At 41.0% G+C, this 21,908-nt stretch overlaps 1 protein-coding gene across 1 annotated transcript in view; it reads left to right on the top strand.

The window, feature by feature from the left end:
- LOC135219607 (coiled-coil domain-containing protein 93-like) overlaps positions 1-21,908 on the top strand; it is a gene marked incomplete in the record, with an annotated part of 427,141 nt that overhangs the window by 298,076 nt on the left and 107,157 nt on the right. The window contains 1 exon segment of the mRNA XM_064256502.1: positions 17,362-17,570. Within this exon segment, the coding sequence (XP_064112572.1) occupies positions 17,362-17,570 (209 nt within the window).

Here is a 21,908-nt window from a genome sequence, read left to right as displayed (position 1 = left end):
TCACTCTTCTTACTATGTGCGCCGTTTCTAGGATCACACTCTTCTGCATGAGTCCTGGAGCTACTTCGGCCTCTAGTTTTTCCAGATTCCTTTTCAGGGATCTTGGGATTGTGCCTAGTGTTCCTATGATTATGGGTACAATTTCCACTGGCATATCCCAAATCCCTCTTATTTCTATTTTCAGGTCTTGATACTTATCCATTTTTTCCCTTTCTTTCTCTTCAACTCTGGTGTCCCATGGTATTGCGACATCAATGAGTGATACTTTCTTCTTGATTTTGTCAATCAACGTCACATCTGGTCTATTTGCACGTATCACCATATCTGTTCTGATACCATAGTCCCAGAGGATCTTTGCCTGATCGTTTTCTATTACTCCTTCAGGTTGGTGCTCGTACCTCTTATTACTGCAAGGTAGCTGGTGTTTCTTGCACAGGCTCCAGTTGAGGGCTTTTGCCACTGAATCATGCCTCTTTTTGTACTGGTTCTGTGCACTTCCTACATATGGGAGAGATGTTATTTCCATCTATCGTTCTTTGGATATCTGGTTCTTAGGGCCTGATCCTGTGCTGCTGTATCATTCCTTCAGTTTCCTTCTTGAGCTCTCCCCTCTGTAACCATTGCCATGCACTCTTGAGCCACTCGTCTTCACTGGTTGTCAGATATTGCCCCAGTGCTCTGTTCTCGATGTTGACGCAGTCCTCTATGCTTAGTAGTCCTCTCCCTCCTTCCTTTCATGTTATGTATAGTCTGTCCGTATTTGCTCTTGGGTATAGTGCTTTGTGTATTGTCATATGTATCCTCGTTTTCTGGTCTATGCTGTGAAGTTCTGCCTTCGTCCATTCCACTATTCCTGCACTGTATCTGATTACTGGCACTACCCATGTGTTTATGGCTTTTATCATATTTCCGGCGTTAAGTTTTGACTTGAGTATCGCCTTGAGTCTCTGCATATATTCTTTCCTGATCGTGTTCTTCATCTCTTGGTGTTTTATATCCCCTCCTTCCATTATTCCCAGGTATATGTATCCTGTCTTATCTATGTGTTTGATGCTGCTCCCATCTGGTAGCTTTATCCCTTCAGTCCTTGTTACTTTGCCCTTTTGTATGTTGACTAAGGCACATTTTTCTATTCCAAACTCCATCCTGATGTCCCCAGATACAGTCCTTACAGTCTGGATTAGGGTATCTATTTCCTTGATGCTCTTACCATACAGTTTGATGTCGTCCATGAACATCAAATGGTTAATTCTGTTGCCTCTTTTCTTGAGTTCGTAACCAGCATCCATCTTCTGCAATACTTTTGTCATGGGAATCATGACTACTACGAAGAGTAGTGGAGACAGTGAGTCGCCCTGGAAGACCCCTCTCCTGATATTAACCTCTGCTAGTCTTATTCCAGAGCTTGTAAGTATTGTATTCCAGTTGCTCATTGTATTTTTGAGGAAGCTGATGGTGTTTTCCTCTGCCCCATATATTTTCAGGCATTCTATTAGCCATGTGTGTGGTATCATGTTGAAGGCTTTCTTATAGTCTATCCATGCCATGCTTAGGTTGGTTTTCCTTCTCTTACTGTTCTTCATTACCATTTTGTCTATCAGGAGCTGGTCTTTTGTGCCCCTACACTTCCTTCTGCAGCCTTTCTGTTGGTGGGGGATGGTGTTTGTATCCTCTAGGTAGTTGTATAGCCTTCCACTGATGATACCTGTTAGTAACTTCCACATTATTGGTAGGCAGGTGATAGGCCTGTAGTTACTGGCTATGTTTCCCTTACTCTTGTCTTTCTGGACTAAGGATGTTCTTCCTGTGGTCATCCATTTGGGCGCATGGTGGTTTGTGATACAATGCTGGAGTTGTTCTGCTATTCTTGGGTGTAGGGCCTTGAAGTTTTTGAGCCAGTATCCATGGACTTCATCGGGACCTGGGGCTTTCCAGTTGGGCATTTTCTTTAGTTGGTGTCTGACTGTGTCTGTCGTGATGTCAGTGAATCTTTGTTTTATTCTCCCTGTTTCTTCCACCTTGACTTCCTGGAGCCATGTTGCATGTTTGTTGTGTGATACTGGATTGCTCCATATGTTTTCCCAGAGTCTCTTACTTGGTTCGGCTTCAGGAATTTCTTGGTGGTTGTCTTCCCCTCTTAGTTGGCTGTATAGTCTTTTCTGGTTGGTTCCGAATAGTTTGTTCTGTTGGTATTCCATATTCCTGTTCATGTATCGTTGGATCTTATTTGCTTTGGCCTTAAGCCTTTGTTTTACATCTTCTATTGTGTTGTTTAGTCCCCTCTCCTGTACTTTGTATTTCTCGTTCAGTTCCTCCCTTGTATTCTTGCTTCTTAGCCTTTTTTCTACCATCTCTTTCAGTTTACTCAGGTCAGATCTCATCACCATGATTTGCTTTTCCAGGCGCCTTTTCCAAGGCGGTTGTTGTTTTGGTTTCTGTTGGGTTGGTTGTGCTGGTGGTGTTGGTGTTTGTGTCCCCATCAGTTCTGCTACTAATCTTGCTCCTGCATATGTCAAGTTATTTGTTTTTGTGATATTGGTGGTGTGTATTAGTCTCATTATTTCATTGACCTCATTTGTTTTCTCCCTTAATTTCTAAGTGTGTGTAGGCTTTCATGGAGGGGATCTTTGTTCTCTCTGTATCTGGCTTCATCCATTGTCTGATCTTTTCTACCCATTCCGTCCTGTCTGTTACTTCGTCGGTGTTTCTTTGTGTGTCGTTGTTTGATACCTCATTATCCCTGTCGTCTTCTTATTCTTCTTCTTCTTCTTCTTCTTCTTTTCTTCTTCTTCTTCTTCTTCTTCTTCTTCTTCTTCTTCTTCTTCTACTTATGAAATGTTAATAAACACATACATCTACCATAAAAATTATCTCATCTCTGTAAGAGAGAGTTATCCTTACTTAAGTGAAATGGAAAGGTTATTTTTATCTCTTTAAAATACTACCATATTAACAACTGAAAAATATTAATATACATATTACATGCTAGTACCATAAAAATTCTAAAAATTCTTCATCTCAGTAAGAGAGAGAGAGAGAGAGAGAGAGAGAGAGAGAGAGAGAGAGAGAGAGAGAGAGAGAGAGAGAGAGAGTAATTTATCTCTCTGTTATCTCAGAAAATACTTCTAACACTTCCTGGGCATAGGCAAAAGAGAGCGAGAAAGAGAGTTATCCTTATTTCAAGAGTGAAATGGATAGATTCTTGTATTTAAATAAAATACTATCACATAATATGAATTTTGAAATAACAGTTATTGTTATTATTATATTATTTGAAAATATTAATAATCATATATGTAGTACATATACTATAAAAATTCTCTCATCTCAGTAAGAGAGAGAGGGAAAGAGAGAAAAGAAATGGTAGGCAGGGTGATAGGCCTGTAGTTACTGGCTATGTTTCCCTTACTCTGGTCTTTCTGGACTAAGGATGTTCTTCCTGTGGTCATCCATTGGGCGCATGGTGGTTTGTGATACAATGCTGGAGTTGTTCTGCTATTCTTGGGTGTAGGGCCGTTGAAGTTTTTGAGCCAGTATCCATGGACTTCATCGGGACCTGGGGCTTTCCAGTTGGGTCATTTTCTGTAGTTGGTGTCGGACTGTGTCTGTCGTGATGTCAGTGAATCTTTGTTTTATTCTCCCTGTTTCTTCCACCTTGACTTCCTGTCACATTACTTGATACATTTGAAAGAATTTTAGTACCTGGAGTTAGAAAGAGAAGACTGGGATTTCCTTCATTCTTACATAATTTTTTAAAATTTATAAACTAAAATCTTACTAATTCGTTATAGTATTTTCTTTAATGAATTGATATTATTGCTGTTTACATTAATGTTGAAAATAGTAAATCATTTATTTACTAATACAGTATTAATCAGTATTAACCCTTAATGCCGATTGGACGTATTAAATGTCGGACATAAATTGTCTGTCGGGTGCCGATTGGAGGTATGGTACGTCGATAAAAAAAGTTTTTTTTAAAAATTTGCGGAAAAAATACTTATAGGCCTACCAGGCGAAAACTTTTGATCACATGCCTTGGGGGATGCTGGGAGCTCACGGATCAAGGCGTTGTTTTGTTTACAATCGTTACGCAGGCGCGCAAGTACGAATTTCTTTTTATCGCACTAAAAAAGTCAGTGACACATCTCAGAAATTATTTTGTCACTTTGACATAATTTTTGCACCATTTTAAATTAGCTGTTACATGGAGTATTATATATGAAAATGTGCGCAATTTCATGTAAAATAAAAAAAATACTCATGATAGTAGCTTTTATCAGTTTTGAAATATTTTCATATAAATAACGATGTGCCGAAATCTTCATTTTGCAACAAATTGGAAGTCTCTAGCACAATATTTCGAGTCATGGTGAATTTATGAAAAAAACTTTTTCCTTACTCCGCGGAGGTAACCGCGCTCTTCCGAAAAATCATAAATTCTTTTGTGCGATTGTCGTAATGTTTGCACCATTTTAAATTAGCTGTTACATAAAGTTTTATATAGGAAATGTGCGCAATTTCATGCACAATACAACTAAAAAACAAAAACCCATGGTTTGTAGCTTTTATCAGTTTTGAAATATTTTCATATAAATAGCGATAAGTGCCAAAATATCAACCTTCGGTCAACTTTGACTCTACGAAATGGTCGAAAAACGCAATTGTAAGCTAAAACTCTTATATTCTAGTAATATTCAATCATTCAACTCATTTTTACAACAAGTTGGAAGTCTCTAGCACAGTATTTCGATTTTTGGTGAATTTATGAAAAAAAAAAAAATTTTCCTTACGTCCACGCGGTAACTCTTCCGAAAAAATTCAGAAATTTTTTCGTCCGATTGTCGTAATGTTTGCACTATTTTAAATTAGCTGTTACATAAGTTTTATATATGAAAATGTGTGGCAAATTTTATGTAGAATACAACTAAAAATAATTGAAGGTTGTAGCTTTTCTCATTTTCGAAATATTTGCATATAAATCATGATAAATAGAAAAAAAACCACGTTCGGTCAACTTTGACTCTACCGAACGGTCAACTTTGACTCTACCGAAATGGTCGAAAAACGCAATTGTAAGCTAAAACTCTTACAGCTAGTAATATTCAGTCATTTATCTTCATTTCGAAGCAAATTCGAAGTCTCTAGCACAATATTTAGATTTATGGTGAATTTTAAAAAAAAACTTTCCTTCCCTCCGTGCGCGGATTCTCCGCCACAAATCTACGAAATGCGTACGTCGCATTCTCGTAATATTTGCTCCATTTCATATTAGGCGTTTCATGGAATTTTATATATGAAAATGTGCGCAATTTCATGTAGAATACAAAAAAGAAATAATTGAAGGTTGTGGCTTTTCTCATTTTCGAAATATTTGCATATAAAAAAATATATAAATAAAAATTCGACATTTGGTCAACTTTAACTCGTCCGAAATGGTCGAAAACTGCAAATGTAAGCTAAACTCTACAGTATAGTAATATTCAATCATTTATCTTAGTTTTTGAAACAAATTGGAAGTCTCTAGAACAATATTTAGATTTATGGTGAATTTTTGAAAAAAACATTTGTTTATGTCGCCGCTCGTTACGAATTTCCCCTTGCATCATTTTGTGATAATATTTTCTCTGTGTTGCTTTGATCGTTTTACAATGTTTATATACCAAAATGATTGCAATTTAGTGTACAATACAACGAAAAAAAATTAACTCGTTAGCTTTAACCCTTTTGCTCACAGCGCGATTGAATACAATTATATATGAAAGTTTGTTTTCGCGCTATCATATATCGCATTATTTATATCTGATAATGATATTTTTTTTTCATTTCTGATGGTTGCATGCTAAACTTCAGGCAATGACAAAAGGCCAAAAATGAACTTTTAATCTTAAAAACTAAGCGCGCTGTGATTTTAAAAAATAAATATCTGCTTCGGCGCTCACTCTGAGACCCCCTCGACATATGGGAGACGATTTTTATTATACTCCTTCGGCATTAAAGGGTTAATATTTGAAAATTAGTAAAGCATTTTTTGTATAATAAAAGTATTTAGTCATGAAAATAACAGCAAATACACTAATTGGTGATTATTTTCGTTGGAAAACCCCGCAAAGAGGCGAATTCCCTGCAAAAAATGGGTAGATATGGTCCAGAGAGAAATCCGCGAATCTGGAGAATGCGAATATGGGGGTCCACTGTATATATATGTAGTGTGTGTGTGTATAATGTGGAATGTTTTTAAATTATGTAGCAGCCGCCACTAGAGGACAGTCTTTCCCATGCAGCAGTAGGTGCCAGACTCCATCGTTTCTGGCAAGAATGGAGCAGTAGAGGAGCAGAACAATGTGTGGTAGAAGTCCTAAGAGTGGGATACTCTATTCCATTTGTTGACTATCCACCCTTAGTCAAGCAACCCATTGCGTTGACGGTGTACTCTCTCAGCTCAGAGAAGTATTCTGCTCTGGCCGACAAGGTGTCTGCTCTTCTTCTAAAAGAAGCAATCAAGAGAGTGGAGGACCCACAGACTGAGGGCTTTTACAGTCGACTTTTTGTGGTCCCAAAGTCTTCAGGCGGCTGGAGGCTAGTCCTAGACAGGAGTGCGTTGAATGTCTTTTTCTTGAAGACAAAGTTCAAAATAGACACAAATCGCTCGATTTTTGCTTCCATCCACAGAGGGGACTGGATAGTCTCCATAGACATGCAAGACACATGCTTCCATGTCCCCCAGATCCATCCGGACTCAAGGAAGTACGTGAGATTTGTCTTCAAAGACCAACTCTTTCAGTTTTGGGCCCTATGCTCCAGTCTGACTATTGCTCCCCAAGTGTCCACTCGCATTCTGGCTCCTTTGGCGGGTTGGCTACATCTGATGGGGTCAACATTGCCCTTTATCTGGATGATTGGCTTCTTTGCTCTTTGATGGAACTAAGCTGCATGGGAGATCTACAAAAGACTTTGAAGTTAGCTCAGGAACTCTGTCTTCTAATCAACTTGCAAAAATTCCAACTAGTCCTGACTCAACAGATAGTGTATTTGGGAATGACTCAGGACTCTCTTCCTTCTCAGGCTTTTCCATCTCTGAAGAGAGTAGAGTCATGTCTTCACACAGCAGACAAGTTCCTACTCTCTCAAAGTGCTTTGCCAGATCTTGGATGAGCCTGCTCGGAACTTTATCCTCCATTGAACAGTTCGTTTGTTGGGCAGACTTCATATGAGGATCCTTCAGTTTTACCTTCAGTCCCAGTGGAACAGAAAAAAGTTTGCAGACGACTTCGTATTCCCGATTTCACTAGAAGTCAAACAGCATCTACTTTGGTGGAGATCAGAGAGAAGACTACTGGAAGGAAAGTCACTTTCCCCTCTGAACCCAGTGTTCAACTTGTTTGCAGATGCATCCGACATAGGATGGGGAGCACTGCTGGGCAACAAGGAAATCTCAGAGATGTGGAACTCAGCTCACAAAAGGCTTGGCACATTAACCTGAAAAAGCTGACTGCAATCATTCTAGTTTACAAGTCCGTGGTCGGATAGTGGCAGTAAACTCGGACAACACAACAGCCCTCTCTTACATTTCCAAGCAAGGAGGGACCCACTCTTTCTCTCTCTCTGAGGCAGTGAGAGAAATTTTCCTTTGGGCCCACTCGATTCACACAAAGCTAGTGACACGGTTTGTGCAGGGCAGGATGAATGTTTTAGCAGACTAACTCAGTCACCACAATCAGGTCATTTCTGCAGAATGGACTCTGGATCCAGTGGTCTGCCTAGATCTTTGGATGTTGTGGGGAAGACCAATGATCGACTTGCTTACAACTGCCAAAAATCATCGGGTCCACTTTATTGCTTTCCAGTGCCGCAGACCCAGCGGCATGGGCAGTGGATGCCATGCTTCTGGACTGGTCACACAAGGAACTTTATGCCTTTACCCCTAGGAATGATCAGGGACGTGTTACAAAGGTTCCAGTCACAAGAGAATGCGTCAATGATCCTTATAGCTCATATCTCGCCTCTAAGGGAATAGTTTCCGGACCTGTTAAGTCTGTTAGCAGGTTTCCCAAGTTACTCCCCAAAGACGAAAACAATGCTCAGTACAACCACGCGTGCTAAGGTTCCACCAAGGATTGTCTGCTCTAGCTCTGACAGGGTTCAAACTGTCATCCGACTCCTCAGGGCAAAGGGTATTTTGAGAGCGGCTGCAGAGGTGATTTCAAAATGTAGAAGAAAGTCGTCCTCTAATGTCTACAGTACAAGTGGAACATTTTCCAAGCTTGGTGCAGAAGAAATAAAGTCTCTTCTTCTTGAACATCTGTGACAGAGATCGTCGATTTCCTTCTGTACCTTAGGACGTCTAGAGGATTGTCTTCTTCTAGAGTCAGAGGATATAGGGCTATGCTAAGCTCTGTATTTAGGCACAGAGGATTAGACTTGTCTTTGAATCAAGACTTGTCGGACTTGATTAAGTTTTTTGATACCTGCAAATGTAAGGACACTTGGCAGGTATCATGGAATTCAAACGTTAGTCCTGAAATGGCTGTCTGGTCCTCCTTTTGATCCTCTAGCTTCATGCCGTACTCAGGAATTTGATTAGAAAGACACTCTTCCTGATTCCCTTAGCTTGGTCACAGAAGAGTGAGCGGAATTCAAGCCCTAGATATGAGAGTTGGTTTTTCTAATGTAGCCGCATTTGTCTCATTTACTTTAGGCTTCCTCCCTAAGAATGAAAATCCCATGAAACCGTAGCCTCATTCTTTTACTATCAAGAACTTGTCTAGTATAGTAGGAGTGGAAAATGAAGAGAGAACTCTCTGTCCAATGAGAGCTCTAAAGTTTTACATTCACAGGACTGAAAACATTAGAGGACCTTCCAGTAGCTTGTGGTGCTCTGTTTTGAAAGGAAAGGCTCATGAGATTAGAGCAGTGGCAACATCTCTGGCCTTCAGGTATAAACTTTTGTTGACTTCCATTCTCCAGTCCACATACTGGAAATGTAAGTCCGTCTTTGCAAATCATCATCTTAAAGAAGTGGAAACGATTTTTAAAGATTGCAGTACCTTAGGTCCGTTCACGGTGGCTGGCATGGTAATGGGAGAAGAAGCATAGGAAGCATTCCTTCCTACCTTACTCTTCACCTTGAAAGCTCTGTTGGTTGAGTCCTTGGGGAGTTTTTGGAGGTACTTGGTACTGGATACCCTCCAGAATCGTTGGTAGGGTGGTAGTTTTTAATATTTGGTGTAGGTAGTATTGTCGGTATTTTCGCTTTTTGTTGTTGTTCATAGTACTGCGCATAGGACGGGGGCGATGTCTGTGCTTTACTAGCACTTGGTGAATTCCTTGCTGTAAGGCTCCCACTATGTATTAGGTGACCCTAGTCTAACACCACACCTCTTCTAAGTTAGAGTAGCTATGCCAAAGGCAGTTTTGTTTGCTATAGCTCTCTTAACAGGTAAGGAAACAACAAGCATAATGTTAATGTTGGCAAGTGTTTCTATTTGCATGCTTTATCCAGTTATAATTGCAATAGTTGTTCATCCATGAATCCTATCCTACCAAGGTTGGAATCAGCTATATAATTACTTGGTAAGTTACTTAAACAAAAATGATATTTTTATCATAAAATAATGTTTTGTTTATACTTACCAAGTAATTACAGAATGGTAGCCTACCCTCCTCTCCTCTCATGGATAATGGGGCATAAATAAAATTGAGCTTCTTTGCCAGTTTGTTTACCTATTTCCCGGTAGTGGGTGGGATACCGACCTACACCGAAATACAGTAGTACCTCGAGATACGAAATTAATCCGTTCCGAGGCGGCCTTCGTATAATGAGTTTTTCGTATCTTGGAACACATTTTACATGTTAAAATGGCTAATCCGTTCCAAGCCCTCCACCCCATTAAATTTCATAATAAAGCTAAATTGACCTATAAACAATGAAATACTACAACAATTTGGACCATTCAATACCTAAATTAAGAATAAAAATCCAAACCTGTAAATAAAGTGTATAATTAGTGTACAAGAAATATTATTACTGTAACGTAAAATGTCGAAGCTTACCTTTCGAGTGAGGCTATCTCCGAAAGTGGCGGCAGAGGAGGAGGAGGAGGACAAACGGCAGATAACGTACGTACGTACGTACGTACACTTAACTTTACGAAAACACATAAAAAATTTAAGGAAAACTTAAATGTTCCTGAAACGACTCAGGCAAACGTCATCGAATTGCGCAAGCATACGACCTGTGAGCCTTTTCGGGTGTCTTTTTTTCTATGAACGATTGCACTTTATGAAAAGCGGCTAAGACCTCCTTAATTTCTGCCGTTGTCATAGGCTCCTCCTCTTCATCGCCGCTGCTGGAGAACTCCTCTTGAACGACGTTATGTTGCATGGCCTCCAACTCCTTCAGGTCATCCGTCGTAAGCTCCTCTTGGTGCTCCTCGAAAGGTCGTTGATGTCGTCCTCGTCAACGACCAGCCCCATGGACTTGACGAGTGCAACGATCTCGTCAAGATCTGGTTGCGAAACAGTTTCGGGATCGTCAACTGTTTCGGACTCAGCAGCACCAGCTTCGCCCACGTCGAATCCCTCGAAGTCTCGGTCGGATACGGCATCAGGCCAGAGTTTCCTCCACGAGGAATTCAAGGTTCGCCTCGAAACCTCCTGCCAAGCTTGGTCGATGAGTCGGATGCATATGACGATGTCAAAATGCTCCTTCCAAAATTCACGCAAGGTGAGGTTTGTGGTATCGGTGATGTCGAAACATCTTTTGAAAAGATGTTTCGTGTACAGCTTCTTAAAGTTCGCTATCACTTGCTGGTCCATGGGCTGGAGGAGAGGGGTGGTGTTGGGCGGAAGAAAAAGAATCTTAACGAAGGAATACTCCGCTAGGATATCTTCCTTGAGGCCAGGAGGGTGGGGAGGGGCATTGTCCAACACCAGCAGACATTTCAGGAGGAGGCGCTTCTCTTCCAAAAAAACTCTTCACAGTCGGGCTGAAATACAGATTTAACCCACTCGGTGAACAAAAGCCTCGTTACCCAGGCTTTTGCATTAGCCCTCCACATCACTGGAAGCTTCTCCTTCAACACTTTGTGGGCCTTGAAGGCTCGAGGAGTCTCGGAGTGATACACCAGTAGGGGCTTCACCTTGCAATCCCCACTGGCGTTCTTCGAACAAAGTGCGAGCGTAAGCCTGTCTTTCATAGGCTTATGCCTTGGTAGCTTCTTCTCTTCCTCCGTGATGTTACATCCGACGAGGCATTTTTTTCCAAAAAAGCCAGTTTCATCACAGTTGAAAACCTGCTGAGAACTGTAGCCTTCCTTGGTCATCATCTCGTCGAAAGTCTTCTTAAATGCTTCGGCCGCTTTCGTGTCCGAGCTGGCAGCCTCCCCATGATGCACCACTGAATGGATGCCAGTCCGTTTACGGAATTTCTCGAACCAGCCATGCGAAGCCTTGAACTCTGGGGTTTGCGTTGAAGTCCCTTCCCCTCCGTCGTCTTCCGCCTCTGCGCAATCAAATCGCCGAAAATAGCACTGGCCTTGTGAGCAATTGCCGTCTCTGTTACTGTATCGCCAGCAATTTCTTTGTCTTTTATCCAGACGAGGAGCAGCCATTCCATCTCGTCGTGCACATGGCTCCTCTTGCTGGACAAAATAGTGATGCCCTTCGATGGTGTAGTTGCTTTGATGGCATCCTTCTGTTTAAGGATGGTGCCTATTGTCGACGGATTACGGCCGTATTCCTTTGTGATCACACTCAATCGCATACCAGCTTCGTACTTTTTTATGATCTCCATCTTTGTCTCCAGAGACAGCATGCGCTTCTTTCCGTGAATTTCAACTTTCTTGGGACCCATGACTACGTTAATTTACGTAAAGTTACACAAATACGTAATAATACAGTCTTTGCACAACACGATAATATGTACTCAACGAAATTCACTAACGAATACGTTACTTAAACGAAATCGTTGGTGGAAGCGAACGAATGCCGAATGCGGTACGGTAAAGTTTCGGGTGCGAAGTGGCCGAGCTAAAGCACGCCAACACGTAGTACGTATGTATAGAAGATGCATGATGGGAGGGATGCTGTCCAATTAGAGAGAAGGATCTCATGGCTTGGCTAGCATCAGGAACCATGGGAGAGCAGGAGGATGGTGGCGAGTCTACGATAACTAAGATGGCGGCGTGCGGCGCGAGTTTCAAAATTGTTATGTGGCAAATCTCGGACTTTCAGAAACCTTTCGTATCTTGAAAACTTTTCGTATGTAGAGCAGTAAAATTTTTCGTCTTTGCTTTCGTAACTTGGATTTTTCGTAAGTTGAGCCTTTCGTATCTCGAGGTACTACTGTAAAGAATCGCAGCCACGATTTTCAAATTTTAGCTGCTGGTACTTAGAAATTCTTAGCTATGTAATTACTTGTTAAGTACAAACAAAATAAATTATTTTATGATAGAAATATCATTTTTCAATCCAAAAATTAATCCAAAACAAATATCTTCATATAACACACCAAAGACATAGGCCTTTCCAAATCAAACTAGAAGAGGGAAATTCATCTACAGACAGTCCCTAATTACCAGCGATCTGGTTTTATGGCGCTTGTCTAGCAACAATGATAACTTGATTTTTAGTGCTGATAAACGTCGATCCCCACTTAACAGCAACACCAAATCCCCAGTTGTCAGCGCTGATATCCGGTGCGGATAAGCACTGTTATTGGCAATTTTCTGTTATCTGTGATTTTCTGTTATTGGCACCATCGGGGAACAGAACCCCCGCCAATACCATGCCTTTACTATGTTTATATCCAACCTTGATTTATTTTGATTCTTATTGGGAGCAAAAATTGTTCAACATTTCTGTTATTAGAAACATGGGAAGATGATTTTATCACTACAACTTAAGAATCATCCTGAACTAGATATTCAGCACAAGAAACCATTTGCAAAATTCAGTCAGCAAGCCACTTTGAAAAGTGTCCTGGACACTTAACTTAACCCAACAATGAAAGTGAATAGATAGATATTAAGACCATTTTAGACTCATTTCAAAGGAAGTACAGTAGTACTTCAGGATACGAAATTAATCCGTTCCGAAGCGGCCTTTGTAACCTGATTTTTTCGTATCTTGAACCAAATTTTACATATAAATTGCCTAATTTGTTCCAAGCCCTACAAAAACACCACAGCAAATTTTATAATAAAGCTAAATTGACCAATAAACAATGAAATACAACAATTTGGACCATTCAATACCTAACCTAACTGATTACCTGTAAATAAAGTTTATTAGTGTATGGGGTACAAGAAATACTGTACGTACATGTACGTACATATGTAGTAAAATGTGGAACCTTACCTTTCGAGTGAGGCGATCTCCGAAAGTGGCGACAGAGGAGGAGGACAAATGGCAGAAAACATGAACACTTAACTTTACGAAACACATTAAAAAATGACAGAAAACATTTACACTAAACTTTACGAAACACATTAACAAATGGCAGAAAACAATAACACTTAACTTTACAAAAAACTTAAAATTAAATTTTTTTTTACCTTTTTCTTTTTTACTTTTTTATACTTTACGTTTTTTACAAAATTTCAATTACTTCACCACTTTCAACTTTGTTTTTTTGTATCACTTGGATCTCCCTGTTTGCATACTACTAAAGGCATCTTAAAAAAATAACTATCCAAGGAAGATTGCTTCTGCCTGCTTTTCACAATGTTCCTGAGACGACTCGGGCAAACGTCATCGAACTGCGCAAGCATATGACCTGTGTAAGCCTTTTCGGGGTGTCTCTTTTCTACAAATAATTGCACCTTATGAAAAACGGCTAGAGCATTCTTAATTTCTGCCGTTGTCATAGGGTCCTCCTCCTCCTCCTCCTCCTCGCCACTGCTAGAGAACTCTTCTTGAACGACGTTATGTTGCATGGCCTCCAACTCCTTCAGGTCATCCGTCATAAGCTCCTCTTGGTGCTCCTCGAGAAGGTCATTGATGTCGTCCTCGTCGACAACCAGCCCCATGGACTTGACGAGAGCAACGATCTTGTCAAGATCTGGTTGCGAAACAGTTTCAGGATTATGAACTGTTTCTGAATCTGCATCAGCTTCGCCCACGTTGGCCAAAGTTTCGTCCACGAAGAATTCAAGGTTCACCTCGAAACCTCCTGCCAAGCTTGATCGATGAGTCGGATGCATATGACAACATCGAAATGCTCCTTCCAAAATTCACACAAGGTGAGGTTTGTGGTATCGGTGATGTCGAAACATCTCTTGAAAAGATGTTTTGTATACAGCTTTTTGAAGTTCGATATCAATTGCTGGTCCATGGGCTGGAGGAGAGGGGTGGTGTTAGGTGGAAGATAAAGAACCTTGATAAAAGAATACTCCGCTAGGATATCTTCCTCGAGGCCAGGAGGGTGAGCAGGGGCATTGTCTAACAACAGCAGACATTTCAGAGGGAGGCACTTCTCTTCCAAGAATTTCTTCACTGTTGGGCCGAAACACAGATTTACCCACTTGGTGAACAAAAGCCTTGTTACCCAGGCTTTCGCATTAGCCCTCCACATCACCGGAAGCTTCTCCTTTAGCACTTTGTGGGCCTTGAAGGCTCGAGGAATCTCCAAATGATACACAAGTAGGGGCTTCACCTTACAATCCCCACTGGCGTTGGAACAAAGTGCGAGTGTAAGCCTGTCTCTCATTGGCTTATGCCCGGTAGCGTCTTCTCTTCCTGCGTGATGTACGTCCGACGAGGCATTTTTTTCCAAAAAAAGCCAGTCTCGTCACAGTTGAAGACTTGCTGAGAACTGTAACCTTCGTTGATCGTTATCTCGTCGAACGTCTTAATAAAGGCCTCGGCCGTTTTCGTATCCGAGCTGGCAGCCTCCCCATGCTGCACCACCGAATGGATGCCAGTCCGTTTCCGGCATTTTTCAAACCACCCACAAGAAGCCTTGAAGACTGGGGTTGGCGTCGATGTCATGTCCCTTCTCCTCCATCGTCTTTGGCCTGGGCAATCAAATCGCCGAAAATAGTGCTGGCCTTGTTGCAGATTGCCGTCTTGGTTATCGTATTGCCAGCTATTTCTTTGTCTTTTATCCATACAAGAAGTAACCTCTCCATCTCATCATGCACGTGGCTCCTCTTTTTGGACAAAATAGTGACGCCCTTGGAAGGTGTAGCTGCTTTGATGGCTTCCTTCTGCTTAAGAATGGTGTCTGCCGTCGACGGATTTCGGCCGTATTCCTTAGCAATCACACTCAACCGCATGCCAGCTTCATACTTTTTAATGATCTTCATCCTTGTCTCCAAAAAAAGCATCCTCTTCTTTCCGTGAACTTCAGCAACTTTCTTGGGACCCATGACTATACGTAATTAAGTTATGTACTAATTAAGTTCTCACACGACACGATAAAGTACAAAGCGAAATTACTAACATGAATTTACATTAACAAATGAAATCGTATATGTGAACGAATGAATTCTGCGTGCGTATGATAACGATGCTGCTACGGAGTGGCCGCATGATGCCTTTATGTAGAGCACGATGGGGTAGATGCTGACCAATAGGAGAGCAGGATCTTACGGCGGTGACTAGCATCAGGAACCAATGGGAGAGCGGGAGGATGGTGGCGAGTCTACTCAGTTGGCGGCGCACGAGTTTTAAAATTGTTCTTGGTGGTCCGGGTGAATCTGGGGACTTCACAGTAACACCCTTTCGTAACCTGAATTATTTTTGTATGTAGAGGCAAAAAAATCTTCGTATGTGCTTTCGTCACTTGAATTTTTCGTAAGTTGGGACTTTCGTATGTCGAGGTTCCACTGTATAATAGAATATTAACATTTGTGACATCACTAGCTAGAAAAACCAAAAAGTGTGCTAGAGATTGAATTTTTGGGACGGAATCTTAATCTGTAAATTAAAATTCAAGGTCAGAACAGAAAGCTGGGTCCATAAGTACTTGAACCTCTACAAAAATCATGGTCAATATGGTCATACAGCAAAGAAATGTAATAATGGCAAATGTGCATACTGTAGATCAAATAATCATGCAAGATCTTGAGGTCATGGAAAACCATTTTGAGTTAATTGCAGTTAAGACTCATGCTAGATCAAAAGAATGTCTGTTGTACCTACACCACACCAAAGTAAAATATAAGGGAAAGCAGATATGGCGACTAACCAAAACACTGGCAGAAGCAGCATTTTGAATTATATTAAAGCAATGCAATCAGCCAGTAATCCAGTGGAAATGATACACAAACTGACAATTCAGAAGAATAATTTCCATCAAAATATATATGAAGTCTTCAGCCCCCAGCAATATGAGGATTCTTAAATCCATGAAAAATTAAATTTAGCATGGAAGAAAATGGAAATGTAATGTGTAATAAAAGTTGTCATGATAGTGCTTCACCATAAAAAAAACAAGATAAAATGACATCATCTCCAGCTAAAGAAAAATATATGAAGGGGAAGAGGGAACATAACTAAACAAAATACTATCAGGAAGTGGTCACATGCAAAATTGAACTGTTAACTAAATAAAAAAGGTATGAATGTCATGTCAAGGATTCCACATGTGTGAGTGCATCATTTCCTTCCCAGACATCAATTTTGATGTGTGGAGTTATAACAGGTAAGGAATGTTGAATTATATCAGTTACTTAGTCTGTAGAAATAGCTCTGGAATAAGAATTTCTAACAGACAAAATCAGCGATTCCCTCCATTTAAAAGCTCAAACAAAAGCCATACTTTTTGTAGGAATATTGGAGTAAGCCTGTGTAGGACCAGCACTCCTTGTTAGTTTTGCTACTTGTGCTTTTGGGTATTAGCCCTATGGGAAGAGATTAGAATGTTGTGTTGTTTCACAATTAATCTATCCTTCCTGGACATGCTTTGAATTTGGTGTTTCATAACAGTATGAAACTCAAGAAAAGAATTTATGTCATTTGTATGTCTGAAATCAGCATATGAAGAGAAAGATTGTGGAGGTGGACCATAAACCGTAATATGAGAAAATTTTAAGTAAGTGGCCTCTTCAGGCCTCTGACATTTGAGTTCTCTCTGAGTACTTACCAGAGCAAATATTTCAGGACATCAAAATCTAGAAATATGTTTGTGGTTAGTTTTTCAGCTAAAGTTAAACCATAAAAAAATTGGATGCTTTCCCTGACCCAGGCATTAATTACATTGGATTTTACATTCAAGCCCCAGTGTTATACAGATTTTGTTTTAGTCTCCCAGACATAGGATATAAACTGCTATTCAGTCATTAATACACAAGGAAAAGTTGATGTTTTTGTCTCTTAAACACCAGAAGTAATGATGTAAAATTTTGTATTTTTCAGCAATTTACAAGAAAAGCTATCTGAGATTGATGGTGGAGATGAGATGATGAACAGGTTTGAGGCTGAAAATGCAAAGTATTGTAAGATGCGACGCCAGTTGGCCAAGAAGACAAGGCAGGTTGAAGCCTTGAAAAGACACATTGATGATGTTCCTGGTCGAGCAGAGCTGTCACAGTACCAGCGACGTTTTATTGAGCTTTATAACCAGAGTATGTATAGTTTAAATGCACTTACTTTAATAATCAGTGTTTTTGAGTCTGTTAGGAAAAGTGATTTTTTATATATGTAATTTACAAAGTAATTACATAGCTATTAGACTTGATTAAGCCTTTTGATACCTGCAAACATAAAGAAACTCAGCAGGCATCACAAAATTTAGACAAAGTCCTGAAATGGCTGTCAGGTCCTCCTTTTGAACCTCTTAGCTGCTGCTATACTCAGTAATCTGACCAGAAAGACTTTGTGGTCGCGTTAACCTCGGCAGAAGAGTGAGTGAAATCCAAGCCTTAGATAAGAGAATGGGTTTCTCTAATGGAGACTCTTTAGTCTCATATACTTCAGGCTTCCTCGCTAAGAGTGAGAACCCTACAAAACCTTGGCCTCACTCTTTTACTATCAAGAGCTTGTCTGGTGTAATAGGACAGGAGGATGAAGAAAGGACTCATTGTGTAGTGAGAGCTCAGAAGTTTTACATCCACAGGACTGGAAGCATCAGCGGACTTTCCGATAGCTTGTGGTGTTCTGGTAAGGAACCTTCACGTCATCTAAGAACGCCCTTTATCTCTTTCTTAGTGACCTCCTTCGAGAAGCACATTCCCAGATAGCAGTGGAGGCTCTTACCTGCACTGAAGGTAAAGGCTCATGAAATTAGTGTGGTGGCTACATCTGGCCATCAGATATAATCTTTTGTTGGTTTCTGTTCTCCAGTCCACTTTCTGGAAATGTAAGTCAGTCTTTGCGACGCATTATCTTAAAGAAGTGGAAACGAATTTTAATGATTGCCGTATTTTAGGTTCATTTGCGGTGGCTGGCATAGTAATGGGAGAAGCATAGGAAGCATTCCTTCCTACTTTTCTCTTCACCTTGAAAACTGTTGTTGAGTCTTTGGGGAGTCTGGGGGTACTTGTTACTGGATACCCTCTGGAATCTTTGGTAGGGATGTGGTATTTAATATTTGGGGTATGTAATTTGTTGGTATTCTGGCTTTGTATTGTTGTTCATGGTACTGCGCCCAGGACAGGGGCAATGTTTGTGCTATACCAGTGCTAGGTAAATTCTGCGCTATAAGGCCCCCACTATGTAGTAGGTGACCCTGGTCTGACTCTACACCTCTACTAGGTGAGAGTAGTTGTGCCAGAGGCAATTTTGTCTGCTATAGCTCTCTTAACAGGTAATGAAACAAAAAGCATCATGTTAATGCTGGCAAAATCTTTCTATTCAATTATAATTGCAATAGAATTTTATCAATGACTCCCACCTCCTAGCAATGTGGGAATCAGCTATGTAATTACTTGGTAAGATACTTAAATAAAAATGATATTTTTATATTAAAATAAGGTTTTATTTATATTTACCAAGTACAGTCCGGTTTCGAAATATGTGTTTGAATTGTGCAATTCCCCTTTTATGTGGTCACTAGTTCTCAAAAATAGATTTTCGTGCTATTCTAAGACTTGTTGGATGGCCATTGGACAGACATCCCTTCTGGACGTTCTTACTCTTTCTTGGAGCAATTCTGACAGCGGTGTGTATGAAGGGTGCTGTAGGTGTTATTCTAGTGTATCAAGGCCACTGAAAAGCCTGGTTCGTTGGTAAAGACAATTCGCCACTCTCTTGTAAGCGTGCTAGGAGCGTGGGTGCAGTCCACTCCCATCCTGTAGTCTTTGGGAGATACCCTGTCAGGTGGCAGAACCTCAAGTTGTGTTTCCTAAGTGCTCCTCTTCCAAGAAAGTGTCCGAGTGCCCATGGTCTGAGCATCCAGTGACTGAATGCCCAGCGTCCTAACGTCCTTTTGTGGCGGGATCACAAGCTAGAAAAAACAAGTTGCAAAACCCTCCCCACATTAACCTAATCACTCCTGCTACCCAACCCACCCCAGTCACACTTTCTTCTTTACACAACAAAATACATGCAGGACAATTGACCTATAGCTACAAAAAAACAAAAACAAAAACAAAAACAAAAACAACACAAAACACACGTACTTACCAACTCTCCAGATACTCCGGGCTATCCTGTGCTGTCCACTGGTCGAGGTCACAAGAGATACCAACAACAACAACCAAGGACCACAACCCAATAACAACAACAACACAACAACCAAGGACAACAACAACTTAACAATATCAAGGAACACAACCACAACTCGACACAACAACAAAACTCAACAACAAACAACAAGGGAAAAAAGGAACAATCACAACCCAAGACCACTGCACAAACCACAAGCAACACAAAAAAAAAAAAACAACAGCACAAAATGCAACACACACCTACCAACAACATCAAAGAATAACAACAGCTCACCAATAACAACCCTTAACAACTCACAACCACACCAAGGAACCACAACAGCTCCCCAACAACAACCCTCAACCACAACAACTCACATATAACTCAACAGAAACTTGCAAGCACAACAAATCCAACACAGGCACAACAACCTCTAATCAATACTACTAATATCAAAAACCCAACAACAATCAGCAACAAACCAATAACAATTGAAAAACACACCACTTGACTGACTATAGCTATCAATGTCTTCACAGACCACTGCCGACACTACTGTCTCTCACAGCTTCTGACTAAAGACTGACTCAAAAAAAACTCAGAACTCTGATCTCTACCAGCAGACAACCCAGCCAGAACTCCCTAACAGCCAATACAGTTGTTAACTATCCATACAGCAATTACACTCTCTCTCTCTCTCTCTCTCTCTCTCTCTCTATCTCTATCTCTCTCTCTCTCTCTCTCTCTCTCTCTCTCTACAGACGTTGTCAAATGGAACTCCATAACTCCTCCATATTTCCTCCCCTGCTACATTTGACAACTTCTCCTTTCACTCACAACAACACACTAAATAGCCTTCCGCAACACCCACGGATGCTCAGATGCAGGTCCCCTGGATCTTGTTTGAGGGCCCTCATACACACTCTCAGTTACACTGCCATCAACTTCTCCCAGATCACTTCCAGTCAGACTACCATTACTATCTCCCTCACTACCATCCCCCCAAATCCCATTCACTATCTCATCTACCCCTTCTAACTCTTGTCCGAACATCTCTCGTAACTCTGCCACCAAATCACTTACCTCATTTACACTCCTGCCAAACTCCCGAAGAGACTCATTCATACTGCCAACTACATCCTTACTACCTGATTCCCTTCCTGGTGAAACTTCAATAAACCCTGACAGTTTCAAACCCACACACGCTATATGTATCATTCCTCCCCTCAAAGTCATCTGTATTACAACGCCTTATCCAACCATTTTTACCCTAACACTACCCCTACTATCATGCAGTTCATGTTTCTCCCTTTCATTCCCGTTCCCTTACCTTCTTCCTCTTTCTTCCATACTCAACCAACACTAACTGCTGATCTTCCAGACCCATTTGCTCACTGATGCTCGGCTCATTTTATTTATTCACCCTCAACCACTCACTCATCACATTCTCCCGAACATACTAGAGGACCCACCCAACTGAATCCCCTTTTCACCTAGTTTTCTGATTCCCAGCCTGATTCATCCTCTTTTGCCTACGCAACATCGCCCCGTGACCCTTTCCCATTCCACATTCACACACGTCGCACGCTGTTCTTTACATCTAGCATAATGGCCATTCGTCCCACAGTTGCCGCAAACTATGTTCATACGGGTACCCCGACATCCACTAGCGAGTTTGCCCTACCCGTCCACACCTATAACATTTAATATCCCTATATTTCTTGCACCCTCGATCCACTAAATGCCCCGTTTTGTCCACACCCGAAGCACGCTCCTAACGCCCACCGACATTCATTCTTCCTGTGTCCAGGCTTACAACACTGCTGCTGCTCTCGCTCACAACTAACTGACCTTACTCTTCCAACACTCGCACTCCTATCTCTTTTAGGGCTAACTACACTCACATTACTTGCCCTAACGCTCCTATCTACCACTCGCTCTGCCATTCGCCTCGGCCCTTCCAAAACTGCCTCCCTATAGCTTTTAAACTCTGGCACAACCTCAGCCACTTCAGTCCTAACACTAATACTTTAAACTCTCTTCATACACCTATCTAACTCGTAATCCTCTACTATTTCTCAAGATGTCATTCCACGTTAACCTTTCATTTGTCCATCGCATTTTCTCCTTACGTTTCAGATTTATAAACTCATATACACTCTCTGGTACAGTCGCCAACAACTTTCGCACTAACTCCTTACACTCTATTTATCCCCTTCGTCCCCAAACTTTTCCCAGCTAATGTTTCTAACCTACAGACATTACATCGACAACGACTCGCCAACAGTCATTCTTGCCTCTTCAAAATCTTGCTT

This window comes from Macrobrachium nipponense, chromosome 1 (genome assembly GCF_015104395.2).
Source record: "Macrobrachium nipponense isolate FS-2020 chromosome 1, ASM1510439v2, whole genome shotgun sequence".
NCBI lineage: Eukaryota > Metazoa > Arthropoda > Malacostraca > Decapoda > Palaemonidae > Macrobrachium > Macrobrachium nipponense.
This window is presented reverse-complemented; position numbering and strand designations above follow the sequence as displayed.